This window comes from Anolis carolinensis, chromosome 2, assembly GCF_035594765.1.
Source record: "Anolis carolinensis isolate JA03-04 chromosome 2, rAnoCar3.1.pri, whole genome shotgun sequence".
Taxonomy (NCBI): domain Eukaryota; kingdom Metazoa; phylum Chordata; class Lepidosauria; order Squamata; family Dactyloidae; genus Anolis; species Anolis carolinensis.
The window spans coordinates 8,111,631-8,126,180 of record NC_085842.1 but is presented as its reverse complement, the minus strand read 5'-3'; the positions used below and the strand labels follow the sequence as shown (position 1 = coordinate 8,126,180).

Sequence of the window (14,550 nt, the reverse complement as noted above, 5' to 3'; positions counted from 1 at the left end):
ACAAGTCGAACACTTCCCAAGTGTCTAGGACTGTGTGATGTATATTATTATTATTATTATTGTATGACACAGCAAACAAGATAGATATGCTGGATTTCGTATCACAAAATCACAAGTTGAACACTTCCCAAGTGTCTAGGACTGTGTGATATATTATTATTATTATTATTATTATTATTATTATTATTATTATTATTATTATTATTATTATTATGACACAGCAAACAAGATAGACATGCTGGATTTCGTATCACAAAATCACAAGTCAAACACTTCCCAAGTGTCTGTGTGATGTATTTTCGGATGATGCGTGCAGATCCCAGCAGGGTGGCCTTTTGCAGTTGGCAGATCGTAATTTTGTCAATGTCTATTGTTTCCAAATGCCGGCTGAGATCTTTTGGCACGGCACCCAATGTGCCCATCACCACCGGGACCACCTGTACTGGTTTCTGCCAGAGTCTTTGAAGTTCAATCTTGAGGTCCTGAGAGCGGCTGAGTTTTTCCTGTTGTTTTTTGTCAATGCGACTGTCACCTGGGATGGCAACATCAATGATCCAAACCTTTTTCTTTTCCACAATTATATTATTATTATTATTATTATTATTAATTATATTATTATTATTATTATTAACATTGAGACTGGGAGGCCATCTGTCAGGGGTGCTTTGCTTGTTCATTTTGTGCACAAAGGCAGAAAGGGGTTGGACTCAATGGCCCAAGGGTCTATTATTATTATTATTATTATTATTATTATTATTATTATTATTATTATTATTATTGACATTGAGACTGGGAGGCCATCTGTCAGAGGTGCTTTGCTTGTGCTTTCGATGCACAAAGGCAGAAGGGGATTGGACTCAATGGTCCAAGGGGTCTCTTCCAACCCTCTTTATTATTATTATTATTATTATTATTATTATTATTATTATTATTGCTCAGTGGCCATCTATAGTCCGGCCCTCCAACGGTCCAAAGGATTGTGAACTGGCCCCCTGTTTAAAATGTTTGGGGACCCCTGCTGTATATACTCGAGTATAAGCCTAGTTTTTCAGCCCCTTTTTTTAAGACTGAAAAAGCCCCCCTCGGCTTATACTTGGGTGAGGGTCCTGGTTGGCTTGTATTTGGATCAGCTTATACTTGGAAATATTGTTTGTTTATTTATTCACTTAAAGTATTTATACTCCGCCCTTCTTTCTCACCCCGAAGGGGACTCAGGGCGGATCACATGACACATATAAGGCAAACATTCAATGCTTTTTTAACACAGGACAAAGACAGAGACAAACGCAGGCTCCGAGCTGCCCTCAAACTCATGACCTCTTGGTCAGAGTGATTCGTTGCAGCTGGCTGCAGCCGGCTGCTCACCAGCCTGCGCCACAGCCCGGGCCTCGAGAATATATGGTACATTTATTATTTTTCTCTATTATTATTGGTATTATTACATTTTTTATTTTTCTCTATTATTGTTGCTACTATTACATTTATTTTACTCCATTTTATTATTATTATTATTATTTATTTCACTCTGATCTTATTATTACATTTACTATTTTACTCTACTTATTATTACATGTATTATTTTCCTGTATTTATTATTATTATTATTATTATTATTATTATTATTATTATTATTACATGTATTATTTTACTCTATTATTATTAAATGGATACATAAGCACATTTACATTGAAGAGGCTAGTGTGAATGTTTCAATTGGCCACCTTGATTAGCATTGAATGGCCTTTTCATAATTTTCCTCATTGTTACCTGTCCTGATTCTAGAGTTGGAGAACTCTTGTCTGCTGGAGGCCAGTTTGAATGTTGTAAATAATCATTTTGTTTAGTACTGAATGGCCCTGCTGCTTCAAAGCCTGGTTGCTTCCTGCCTGGGGGAATCCTTTGTTGGGAGGTGTTAGCTGGCCCTGATTGTTTCCTGCCCAGAATTCCCATTTTCTGAGCGTTGTTTCTTACTTATTGTCCAGATTTTAGACTGACATTGGTAGCCAGATGGTGTTCATTTTCATGGTTTCCTCCTTTCTGTTGGAATTCTTCACCTGGTTCTTGTGGATTTCCATGGCTTCTCTGTGTAGTCCAATTGCGAATCAATCAGGGCCAGTTAACACCTCCTAACGAAGGATTCCCCCAGGCGAGAATCAGCCAGGCTTTAAAACTGCAGGCTTCTCAATGCGAATCAAGGTGATTCATCGAAACATTCCCACTTGCCTCCAACAGACCAGAGGTCTTTCTCCTACCCTGGACATCATTCCAGATATACGAGGGCTATCCAGAAAGTAGATTACGTTTTGGAATTAAAAATGAACTAAGTATAGGAGAAAGCATTTACCATATGCAGTTGAAAGCCAGACCCAAATACCACTTCTCAACATTGTCCCCATTGAAATCTAGGCACTTATCATAGCGATAAAAGAGTTTGGAAAGTCCTTCCCTACCAAACCTTCCCACTTGGCTTGCGTCCTCAACTAGACAGGCGTCCCTTTCCGCAGCTGCGCATGTGCATGTGCTCAACTTTCCCCCACTCTCGTTCTGGATCGCTCATCTAAGGTTTGGCAAGAAGCACGCCTTTCCTGTCCCAAAAAACGGTCGCCATAACCTTCCTTGCAAGCACTTGCAAAACAGAAGCGGCAAAGTTTGGTGGGGAAGGACTTTCCAAACTCTTTTATCGCTATGAGAAGTGCCTAGATTTCAATGGAGACTATGTTGAGAAGTGGTATTTTGGTCTGGTTTTCAACTGCATATGGTAGATGCTTTCTCCTATACTTATTTCATTTTTAATTTCAAAACGTAATATACTTTCTGGATAGCCCTCATATAAATAAACCCCACTGGCCTAGTTTCCAACAGACCTCACAACCTCTGAGGATGCCTTCCATAGATGCGGGCAAAACGTCACAAGAGAATGTTTCTAGAACATGGCCAAACAGTCCGGAAAACTCACAACAACCTATTGTATTTTAATCTCCTTGTTCTCGTTTGATTGGGAAATAACAGACTAGAAACATTTGGGCACTGTGCCTCAACCAACACCGAGAAAACCTGACCTGGGGAGTGGTCTTTCCAAGCCCCCCTATGACAGCTGGCAAGTAACCTTCTGTCTCCCCACCCGACCCTGTCAGAGTAATTCGCAGCGTAGCAGCAGTTGTATGTTGTCAATGGAGCACAGAACGAAGAGACGTTACAGACGATGGTAAAAAATATATACAAAGCTTTACCGTACAAGACAAACAGATTTGCAGACGAACACAGGACTTGGCTTTCACTCTAGGCAGACACAACTCAGAACAGAGCAAGATCTCAACTGATGCAATCAGTAATGGACAAACACACTTGTATCTGGACACTCCCCAGGTTCCAGCCACACATCAAGGTCAACACAGCTTCTCAGTCATTAACTCTTTACTCTGGATGATGCAATCAGTATGCAATACATGCCAGACACAAATTTCATTTAAACACTACTAATACACAAATCTCACATTAACAGACCCACCCTCCCACTGACTTGCCTTGGTGGTCTGCTGGCGCGGAGGGCTTCCCAGGGAGCTGGAGACCAGGCCTTGCCCGGGGGAGTCGGCACAGGTGGAGTCCGGCTGCGGAGGGGCCGCGGGGGGCAGCGGACGAAAGAGCACCACCTCAGCATCGGCATCGTGGCCGCCCTCCTCCTCCTCCGCCTCCGAGGAGCCCGTGCTGGGGACCTCGATGCAACTGCTGCGGTTGGGGAGACAAGAGAAGAGCGGATTGGCCTCCCTGACCCCAATGGCACCCACTGGTGCTCATTCATGCTCCCTGTTATGTCATGAGGAAAAATAGCATGTATGGTTTGAATGAAACTGTATGAGAGATGAATGAATGAGAGCTAATACATTCTAAATAGGAAGGGTTTTGGAGCTAACTAACTTTCTAAATCTCCGATTCAAAGGAAGGCAAAAGGTGAAGATATCAATAATATACATCTTGCCTAGAATGGCAAGAATGCATCCTCACGGGAGGAGACAAAAGGCGGAAGAGACAGAAAATGGATATCGCACCTCAGGTTAGCTTCACCTTGCTAAAGACGCCAGGATGCATACAGATCGTAGTCTTTTGTAGTTTATTAGGAAATAAGGAAAAGATAGTTCATAAAAGGTAAAAATTCAGTTCCAAAAGATGGTTACAAAAACAAGGCTATAAGAACAAATCCATGGAAACATCAGGCATGAAGCAAGGTCCTTAAAATGAAACCAAAGTCCCAGAAATGAGGATACATCCAGGCTATAAGATAATGCAGGAAAGCAGACTTAGTTCTTGATTCAAGCGAGGAATTGCTTTGATAAAGATTTCCCTCTCAGCAGACTGTTTTAATAGAATACCATGAAGGCATTTCTTTGCCCTTTGACCTCCCTCTTATTTGCTATTCTGAGGCTACTACGAAACTCCCGAAATTCCAAACGACTGGCCCGATCTAGAGACGCGGCCTCGTCATCGCTTTCAAGGCCACAGGGTTTGTTAGTGTTATCAGGCTGGGAGCTACTCTCCCTTTCTGCTTCTTGCACCTGAAAACCATCATCAGTAACAACATCATTTCTTCCCGTGGGAAAGCCTCCCTGCTCCTCATCTCCCACAGCAGGGACATCCTGCACCTGAAGCCCTAGGGGAGTGGCGGCATATAAGTTTCAATAATAAATAATTAAATAATTCCCATCAGAGTCATCTTGAAACTCATCCTGAACCTGAATCCCATCATCCAACCTGAAACTGCATCCCAGAATCCTCATCAGAGTCACACAAAGGCTGAGTCACAACAATGGAGGCTGACGATGTGGTCAAAGCCTAGGCCCAAACAAGACAACAACAGAGAGGAAGTTGCCTCATACCTCAAAGAGATCACATTAATACATCAATCAAATGGGGGAGGAGAGGGTAGTAAACAGGAAGAGAGGAGTAGAGACAGAAAGGCCCTTCTAGGAAGGCATGCGGAGGAACAGGGAAAGAAATCCCTCGTTCCCATCCTGTTTTCCTAATCTTGATACTCATTGGGGACTGGAGACTTATGGAGTCCAGCAATAAGAACTGTCACAAATGATTAACTGATGAACGTTTGGGGAAAAACCATGTGCTTACATTAGTGAGAGACAAGGGCTCTTTTAACTTACGGAAATGTTAAGAAGGACATCAACACAAGACTTGCGTTTGCTAACACCAATCGAGAAGAGTCAACATGTGCCAGGAAACTGAGATGGAGCCAGGATGTGTTTCAGGATGGAAGACGTCGATCATTCATTTACAATTTTGCAACACCGGCGAAATATGGCTTTATAAGAGACCTTATTACAATCCAAAAAGAGGGACAGACAGCGGAGTTGTTCACCTGCCGTGCTCTCTGGAAAGAGATGGTGTTGTGTAGGGAGTGTCAGATCTTCAATGGAAAGCAGGATTCTGGACACTTGGCCTCCTTTTCTCAAAGGAAGAAGGAGGAATGTGTTTTGGCGTCGTGTCCTTTTGGCGTTCTGACATTTTAGAAGTGTTGGAATTGGGCGCTGGCAGGCTGCATGGAAAGCAGGGCCTGGCTCAAGTAGGTGCTTCTCCAAGGACGGAGAAAAGGATACGGTAATATGTGGATGCATGAGGATGAATGCATGTACATGTGAGGGATGTTGGATTATGGTTGTATGTGTATGAAATGTAAATCAAGTGTTTCTGCTGCTTTGCAAGAGTGTGTGTTTCAGCAATGAAACAGTTAACAGCAGGCTAGTTTTGACTGACAGCCTGTTGTGATTGCTATGACCTATCAGGCATGGTTTTGGAGGTCGGAACTTCCTTCGGACTGAGGAATGTGTTTTCTTATCTCTCTGAGTTGAGCTGTGCCTGCCGAGGCAAGAGGCTAAAGAGAATGCCAGCTCAGAGCGATGGCTTTTGCTGTGCGTTGTAAATATGTATTATAACAGGAACAGAGGAATTGGTGTGGCAGACGACTGCAACCAATTCATCAGGGTGCTGGAGAAGATGATTGATGGAGTTTGAAGAAACCCACCCAACTCGCACCCTGACCCTCCACTCACGCCGACAAGGGAATGCTGAGTGAAGCCAATGTAGTTACATAGAATTTATAGATCTGTCTGTCCAATGTTGTTCTTTGTGTAAAAGATTACACCAGAAATTTCAATAACAACAACCTTTGTTTTAAAAGGTATTTGTGACAGTCACAGCTGCAGAAGGGGGCTCATAACCCTTGTGTCCCCCGTCGCAGCTGCACCCACGCCCCGCTCCCCCCGAGCATGCGCTCACCTGTTGGACCCCCGCCGCTCCGTCCTGGCCCGCTTCCCCGGAGGCTGTCCGTTGAGGCCCTGGATGCTGGTGAGCCCCGCCTGGGGGGAGCCCCCGTTCTCCTGGAGCCCCCCCTTCCGCTTGGAGGCCGCCCGGTCCGACAGGATGGGGGAGGGCGGAGGGGTCTCCCTCTTCTCCGGCAGGCGTGGCTTCCCCGCCTGGGGGGCGAGGGGCGCCTCCAGGGCCCCCGGCTGGCCCTCCTCCGCCCCTCCGGCTCCTTGGCTGCTGCGGGCATCGCTCTCCTCCTCGTCCTCCTCCTCCTCGTCTTCCTCGTCCTCCTCCTCGTCTTCTGCAGAGGAAGACATGACCTCCACCACCTCCAGGTCCATGCGCTGGTCGGCCTCCACCTCCTGCGCCGGGGGCTCCTCATCTGTGGGGAGGGAGAGAGAGCAATGAGAAGGTGGTTGTCATGGGCCACTTGTTGTGTGGCTCCCCTTTCCTTGGGTTTGTACAAGTCCGTGAGAGGGATGGTCATCGGGACTAAACCTTGGATGACCTGCGTACCTGGTGGGGGCCCCTCCTCCTCCTCCTCGTCCTCTTCGCCCTCCAGGCACTTGGCCAGGTCCTCCTCCATGTCCCACTCCAGGGAGGAATCCTCCTCTTCCTCCTCCTCCTCGTCTTCCTCTTCCTCCTCCTCCTCTTCCTCCCTGGGGGACCCTTTGCTGCCCTGCTTTGGACTCTGGCTGCCCTGTGAGGTGAGAGAGAGTTTTGTCAAAGGCTTTCATGGCTGGAATCACTGGGTTGCTGTGAGTCTTTCGGGCTGTCTGGCCATGTTCCAGAAGTATTCTCTCCTGGCATTTTGCTCACATCCAGGGCAGGCATCCTTAGAGGTTTTGAGGTCTGTTGGAAACTACAGAACAATAATGTATGTGTATATACACTCTTGTAAAAAGCGAGAGGAATAATTGTTTTTATCCAATTGCTGCCAGTTAGAAGACTAAGCTCCGCCCACTTGGTCTCCTAGCAACCCACTCAGCCCAGGAGACAGGCAGAGTTAGGCCTCACTTAGGCCTCTTCCACACTGCCTATAAAATACAAATTATCTGATTTTAACTGGATTATATGGCAGTGTAGACTCAAGGCCCTTCCACACAGCTATATAACCCATTTATCATGGACTTCATGTCAGGGGAAAACCTTTACCCTTTACCTTAACTACTACCAATTCCTCAATACTTTATTTCCCAGAACACCAGACTTCGCCACAGCAGCGCATGGTGTATGTGTGTGTGTATATATATATATATAAACATTCACACTTCCCTCCAATAGACACCCTGGACATTATTCCACAGATATATATACAGTAGAGTCTCACTTATCCAAGCCTCGCTTATCCAAGCCTCTGGATAATCCAAGCCATTTTTGTAGTCAATGTTTTCAATATATCATGATATGTTGGTGCTAAATTCGTAAATACAGTAATTACAACATAACATTACTGCGTATTTAACTGCTTTTTCTGTCAAATTTGATGTAAAACATGATGTTTTGGTGCTTAATTTGTAAAATCATAACCTAATTTGATGTTTAATAGGCTTTTCTTTAATCTCTCCTTATTATCCAACTTATTCGCTTATCCAATGTTCTGTCGGCCCGTTTACGTTGGATAAGTGAGACTCTACTGTATGTGTGTGTGTATATGTGTGTGCATATAATTTTATACACACACACACACATACTAGCTGTGCCCGGCAATGTGTTGCTGTGACTAGGACTTTATTTTTCTTTTCTTTTTGTTGTATGAACGTAGAGGCATGGATGAGAGGTTGTGCTGTCAATTTTCGAGGTTGTGGGGTGTTTAGTTTAGTTGTTTTGTCCGGTGCCGTGATTCCATTACCTATATATAAACATTCACACTTCCCTCCAATAGACACCCTGGACACTATTCCACAGATACACACACACACACACACACACACACACACACACACACATACTAGCTGTGCCCGGCAATGTGTTACTGTGACTAGGACTTTATTTTTCTTTTCTTTTTGTTGTATGAACGTAGAGGCATGGATGAGAGGTTGTGCTGTCAATTTTCGAGGTTGTGGGGTGTTTAGTTTAGTTGTTTTGTCCGGTGCCGTGATTCCATTACCTATATATAAACATTCACACTTCCCTCCAATAGACACCCTGGACACTATTCCACAGATACACACACACACACACACACACACACACACACACACACATACTAGCTGTGCCCGGCAATGTGTTACTGTGACTAGGACTTTATTTTTCTTTTCTTTTTGTTGTATGAACGTAGAGGCATGGATGAGAGGTTGTGCTGTCAATTTTCGAGGTTGTGGGGTGTTTAGTTTAGTTGTTTTGTCCGGTGCCGTGATTCCATTACCTATATATAAACATTCACACTTCCCTCCAATAGACACCCTGGACACTATTCCACAGATACACACACACACACACACACACACACATCATGTGTTGGTTTCCAACAGACCTCACAACCTCTGAGGATGCCTACCACAGATATGGGCAAAACATCAGGAGAGAGTGCTTCTGGAACATGGCCAGGAGGCCCAGAAATCTCACATCAACCCAGAAGAGAAAGACTTAGCAACACGGAACTCAGCGTCTGCACATTTGCAGCAACCGGTCTGTCCCGGCTCCCTTCCCGAGTACCTTTTGGGGGGTGGTCTCCTTGTGGGCGGAGGGTCCGGGGTGGGTGGGGGTGGGGGCCCGCCCGCCCTTCCTGCGCCGGCGCCACTCCTGCTCCTCGCTCTGGTCCTGCAGCTGCGCAAACTGCGAGGTGACCTCCTCCAGGCGCTGCACGGCCCGCTCCCGGTTCTGCCTCAGCCGCAGCGCCAGGGCCTTGTCCGTCAGCGCAGGGTCCGTGCCTGGGAGGGGAGGGGGCCACCCATGGAGAGATGAACCACACTGAAAAGCACCTTACATGTACATTTAAATGTATAATTATGTCTATTTTTTGATGTATACTCTTAATTTTATTGTAATTTTTAATCTCAATGGATTTTTAAATCTGATGTGTATGTTTATATTGTAAGCCGCCCTGAGTCCCCTGATGGGTGAGAAGGGTGGGATAGAAGTGATGTAATAATAAATAAATACATACATACATACATTGTATGAATGGGGTCTGGCTAAGGCAGGCACGGGCAAACTTTGGCCCTCCGAGGGTTTTGGACTTATTTGTTTATTTCCATCATTTCTATGCCGCCCTTCTCACCCGAAGGGACTCAGGGCGGCTCACAATCTGGCAAAATTCAATGCCATAGACCAGGGGTCCCCAAATTTTTTAAGCCGAGGGCCAGTCCACAATCCTTCAGACTGTTGAGGGGCCGGATTATCATTTGAAAAAAAAATACAAACAAATTCCGATGCACACTGCACATGTCTTATTTGTAGTGCAAAAACAACAACAACAACAACAATGAAAGAACAATACAATATTTAAAAATAAAAATAATTTTAACCAACATACATTTATCAGGATTTCAATGGGAAGTGTGGTCCTGCTTCTGGCCAATGAGATAGTCAAGTTAATTAGGGTTGTGGTTGTTGTTGTTGTTGTTGTTATGTGCCTTCAAGTCATTTCAGACTTTGGGTGAGCCCAAGTCTAAAATTTATTTATTTATTATTTACTGCATTTATTTACAACATTTGTATCACACCCTTCTCACTCCAAAGGGGACTCAGAGTGGCTTACAAATTATATGTACACACAATATATTATATTATTAGCATAGCACAATATTAGCATTATATATTACTATATTGAACTATACCACTATACTGTAATATTATTAGTAATATTATATGTAATATAGAATATATTATATTATAAAACTGAGGGCGTGGGCCAGGTAAATGACCTCGGAGGGCCGCATCCGGCCCCCGGGCCTTAGTTTGGGGACCCCTGCCGTAGACAGTACAAAAAATAATAAATAAATCAACTCCCACCATTCCCAACAGCCTACAAAGCCAGCAGACCTGGTGGGATCCCTGCAGAAATCTTTAAAGAAGGTGGACCTTGTTAATGTGGGATTTGTGTATTGGTAGTGTTTAAATGAAATTTGTGTCTGGCATGTATTGCATACTGATTGCATCATCCAGAGTATGCTATAGTCTGTAAAGAGTTAATGACTAAGAAGCTGTGTTGGCCTTGATGTGTGGCTGAAACCTGGGGAGTGTCCAGACACAAGTATGTTTGTACATTACTGATTGCATCAGTTGAGATCTTATTCTGTTCTGAGTTGTGTCTGCCTAGAGTGAAAGCCAAGTCCTGTATTCGTCTGCAAGTCTGTTTGTCTTGTATATATTTTTTACCATTTTCTCTGACGTCTCTTCGTTCTGCGTTCCATTGACAACATACTACTGCTGCTATGCTGCGAATTACTCTGACAGACCTGAGCCGCATCTTAATTTCCAAAAGCTTCTGGGTTCTGACACTGAACAGCCTGTTAGGAATTGTGGAAGTCCAAAACACCTGGAGGGAGAGCCAAAGGTTGCCCATGCCTGGTCTAACAGCTCTGATATTCAGGAAGCTCCTCCTAATGTTTAGGCGGAATCCCTTTTGCTGCCATTTGAACCCATGGCTCCACTGGTGTTTCAGCCTCCGGAGCAGCAGAGAGGGAGCCTGCCCCTTCCTCCTCCTCCAGATATTGAAACACAGCTCTCCCGCCCCCTCCTCTTCTCCAAGATCAACGTCCCCCCGTAGCCCCCTCTGCCTTCCCCCCTCATTGGGCTTGGCTTCCAAATCTTCCATCTTTTTGGCTACCCTTCTCTGGACACGTTCTGGCTTGTCAAGGGTGGTGCACAGAACCGGTTATTCCAGGTGAGCAGGTCTTGCCAAAATAGAAGAAAGTGGGAATAAGACTTCATCTTGATATTCTACTTCTATGGATTCAGCCGAGAATCACATTGGCTTTTTTAGCTGCTGCATTACACTGTTGGCTCACGTCTGGCTTGCGGCCTACTAAGACTCCTAGATCCTTTTCCTCCTCCTCCTCCCTTGCCTATCATTACCTTACGATTTGACATAAAGGCATTGTAATGAAGTACAAATTTTGGTTTACAGATGTTATGTTTAATTGTGTGTTTATGTTTTAAAAGGGTAAGTATTACAGTTATTGCATCTCAGCACTCAGAGGCTGGTTGCCATGGAGAAGTAGGCGGAGCCAACTGACGTTTAATTGAAGAAGTGCAGAGTTTAAAAAAAGGTCAGTCTGTGCTCTGATGAGGCACAAGGAAAATTGATTCCAGGTTGATGGGATCAAGGAGACTCAATTGTTCATTTTGAGTCGGTTTTAAATAAGTTTGGTGACTTATTTAATGTAGTCTGTGTCCTGGTAAGGAACAGAGAATCTGTGATAGTATATCACAGGGGTGACTGTGATTTGAAGTCACTGGATAGTCCAAGTTTCAGACTTTGGGAACCAATCCCAGCTGGACTCACAGAGATCCGTTGAAGTAACAGTTTAAAACTGGCAGTGGAAGAAGTTTTAACTACTTTAAGTAAAAGAAGTGATACTTTAGAGAGTTGATTCAACTCATTCTAGTCTTGTAACTGTTAATAAGAATATCTCTAAGTGAGAAACAAAATTGTAACCACTAAGCTCTGTGCCTGAATAAACTTGTTATTGTTCTTCCAACATCTAAGCCTCTGTCGCATATATTCTAAACCAAGTTACGCTACCCTTTAAAGTAAAAGGTCTCCTCCCTGAGTCTTTGGTGGTTGCATCTTTCCAAACTGGTGTTAGTCGTTCATAGCACTTTCCAAATTGACCTTAGTCGATATTAGTCCTTTACAGGCATCTATGAAGTCCCTGAAGAGGAGCCTTGAGGAGCCGACCCCACTGGCTGCCATACGTACACATCAAAGCCCTGGAGACCATGAATAATCCCTCTGAGGAGCGGTTTAAAGAGAAGGCTGAGAGGAGACATGCGAGCCATGTATAAATATCTGAGTGTCAGAAGGAAGAGGGAGCAGGCTTGTTTTCTCTGCCCTAGAGACTAGGACTGGGCCGGGCTTGAGCACAGCTGGCTAATCACCAGCAGCAATAGATCTCTACTGACTGAAAGATTGGCAGCTAGAAGCCCGGGTCGGGGTGAGCACCCAACCTTCAGCCCAGCTCACTGTCCACCCAAGCAGTTTGAAAACAGCTGTGAGATGCGAGTACAGAAATTAGGCACTGCTTAAGCAGGGAGGTATTTTTACGGCACCATAAAAGGAAATACCAGCAATACTGGCGATCAAAGAACAGGAGGAAATCTTGTGATCAAGGGCTCGTCATAATGGTTGGAGCGACAGCACCACCTGTAGCCGGATTCGAGCTCAACCTCCAGGACGACGTAGTTGGGAAAAGGCCTATAAATGCCTCTATCTGTTATCTGTCTTGTATGTCTAACGGCATTGAATGTTTGCAGTGTATATGTTCTGTGATTCACCTGGAGAAGAGTGAATATAAATGCTGTGAATAAATAAATAAATATGACTCAATGGAGCCATGGGTCCAAATTATAAGAGAGTCCACCTGAACATTAGGAAGGACTTCCTGACCATAAGAAGAGCTGTTCAACAAGGGAACTTTCTGCCTCAAAGTCTTCTCTGGAGGCTTTTAAACAGAGTCTGGATGGCCACCGGTCAGGGATGCTTTGATTAGGCTTTGTGGTTGGACTAGATGCCCCTGTGGGCTCCCCCAACTCTAGGATTCCTTCCAGACCCCCCCCCCCCCAATACTCACCAGGCCTGTACTGGTCGGTGAGGTGGCTGCCGAAGTTGTAGATGAGGTCGAGGTGCCTGCGCTCCTGCAGCCGGTTGCCCACCTCGCGGAAGGCGTCGGCGGCCATGCTCTGCATCTGCTTCTTGGGGAGGCCCAGGCTGTGGCGGGCGCTGGCCTTCTGCACGGCCTTGAGGATGTCGGCGTAGTCGGGGAAGGCCTCGGTCTGGCGGTTGATGAGCCGCTCGATGCGCCGGTTGACCTCCGGGTAGCGGGTGCCGCGGTAGGGGATGCGCTGCTCGATGACCCTCCCGGTGAGGCCGTTGCAGTCCTTGAGGGCGCACAGCCGGCGGAAGACCAGCATCATGCGCCGCTTGAGCCGCCCCTCCTGCAGGTAGGCCGAGTCCTCCTCGTCCAGCTCCTCCAGGTTCAGCTCCCGCTCCTGCAGCCGCCGGATCTCCTCCGCGTACAGGCGCAGCAGGTTCTCCAGGTACCGGATCTGCCGCCGGGAGCTGCTGGAGGAGGAGGAGGAGGGCGGGGGGGCCTTGGGGGGCTCCGCAGGGGGTGCCTCGGGGGCGGGGCCTTCCTCCGGGGGGGCGGAGGGGCCTTCGGGCGGGGCCCCCTCCGTGGTGATGGGGACCCTCCTGCGCTGGGAGTGGTTCTTGAAGACGGCACAGAGCTCGTTGATGTAGACGTAGACCTTGCTGCGGCGGGACTGGACCCGGCTCAGGCAGCGGCCCAGGATGTTGCGGAACTCCACCGAGGCCAGGAAGGGCCCCTCCGCCTTCTGGTGCCGGGCCGCCAGGTAAGGCATCACCTCCGGGTGGTCCGCCGTGTGCTGTGTGCAGAAGGCCACAAACTGCGGGGGGGGGGGAGGGGGGGAGAGACCAAAAGAAAGACAGGAGTCAGTGGGGAGGGAGCACCAAGAGTGTGTGTTTCAGCAATGAAACAGTTAACATCAGGCTAGTTTTGACTGACAGCCTGCTATGACCTATCTGGCATGATTTCCGGCCTTGGAGGTCGGCAACTTCCTTCGAACTGAGGAATGTGCTTCTTATCTCTGTGTGTTGAGCTGGTGCTTGCCGAGGCGAGAGGCTAAAGAGAAATGCCAGCTCAGAGCGATGGCTTTTGCTGTGCTTTGTAAATATGTATTATAGATATTGAAATATGTGTTTGGACTTCAGACTACAGATGTGTTTGAGTCTGACATTGAACAGAGGAATTGGTGTGGCAGACGATTGCAACCAATTCATCAGGGTGCTGGTGTGGAGAAGATGATTGATGGAGCTTGAAGAAATCCACCCAGCATGCATCCTGACACCCACGCTGACAGTGTCCCCACTCGCCCTCCCTCCCTTTGCCAGAGAGTGGAGAGAAGGAAGGAGGGAGGGAGGGAGGGAGGGAGGGAAGGAAGGAAGGAAGGAAGGAGAGTGAAAGAAGGGAAGGAAAGAGAGAGAAAGAGGAGGAAAAGAAGGAAGGAGGAGAGAGGGGGAGTAGGGAAAGAAGGAAGAGCGAAAGGAAGGAG

General features: G+C 46.4%; 1 protein-coding gene across 1 annotated transcript in view; it reads right to left on the bottom strand.

Annotated features, from left to right (window-relative positions):
- Window positions 1-14,550, bottom strand: part of daxx (death domain associated protein) — a 29,375-nt gene that overhangs the window by 2,175 nt on the left and 12,650 nt on the right. Inside the window, exons 3-7 of the mRNA XM_062969454.1 lie at window positions 13,050-13,884; window positions 8,968-9,182; window positions 6,826-7,009; window positions 6,283-6,691; window positions 3,525-3,726 (exon numbers count right to left, since the gene is read on the bottom strand). Of these exons, the coding sequence (XP_062825524.1) occupies window positions 3,525-3,726; window positions 6,283-6,691; window positions 6,826-7,009; window positions 8,968-9,182; window positions 13,050-13,884 (1,845 nt within the window). The remainder of the gene's footprint in view (window positions 1-3,524; window positions 3,727-6,282; window positions 6,692-6,825; window positions 7,010-8,967; window positions 9,183-13,049; window positions 13,885-14,550) is intronic.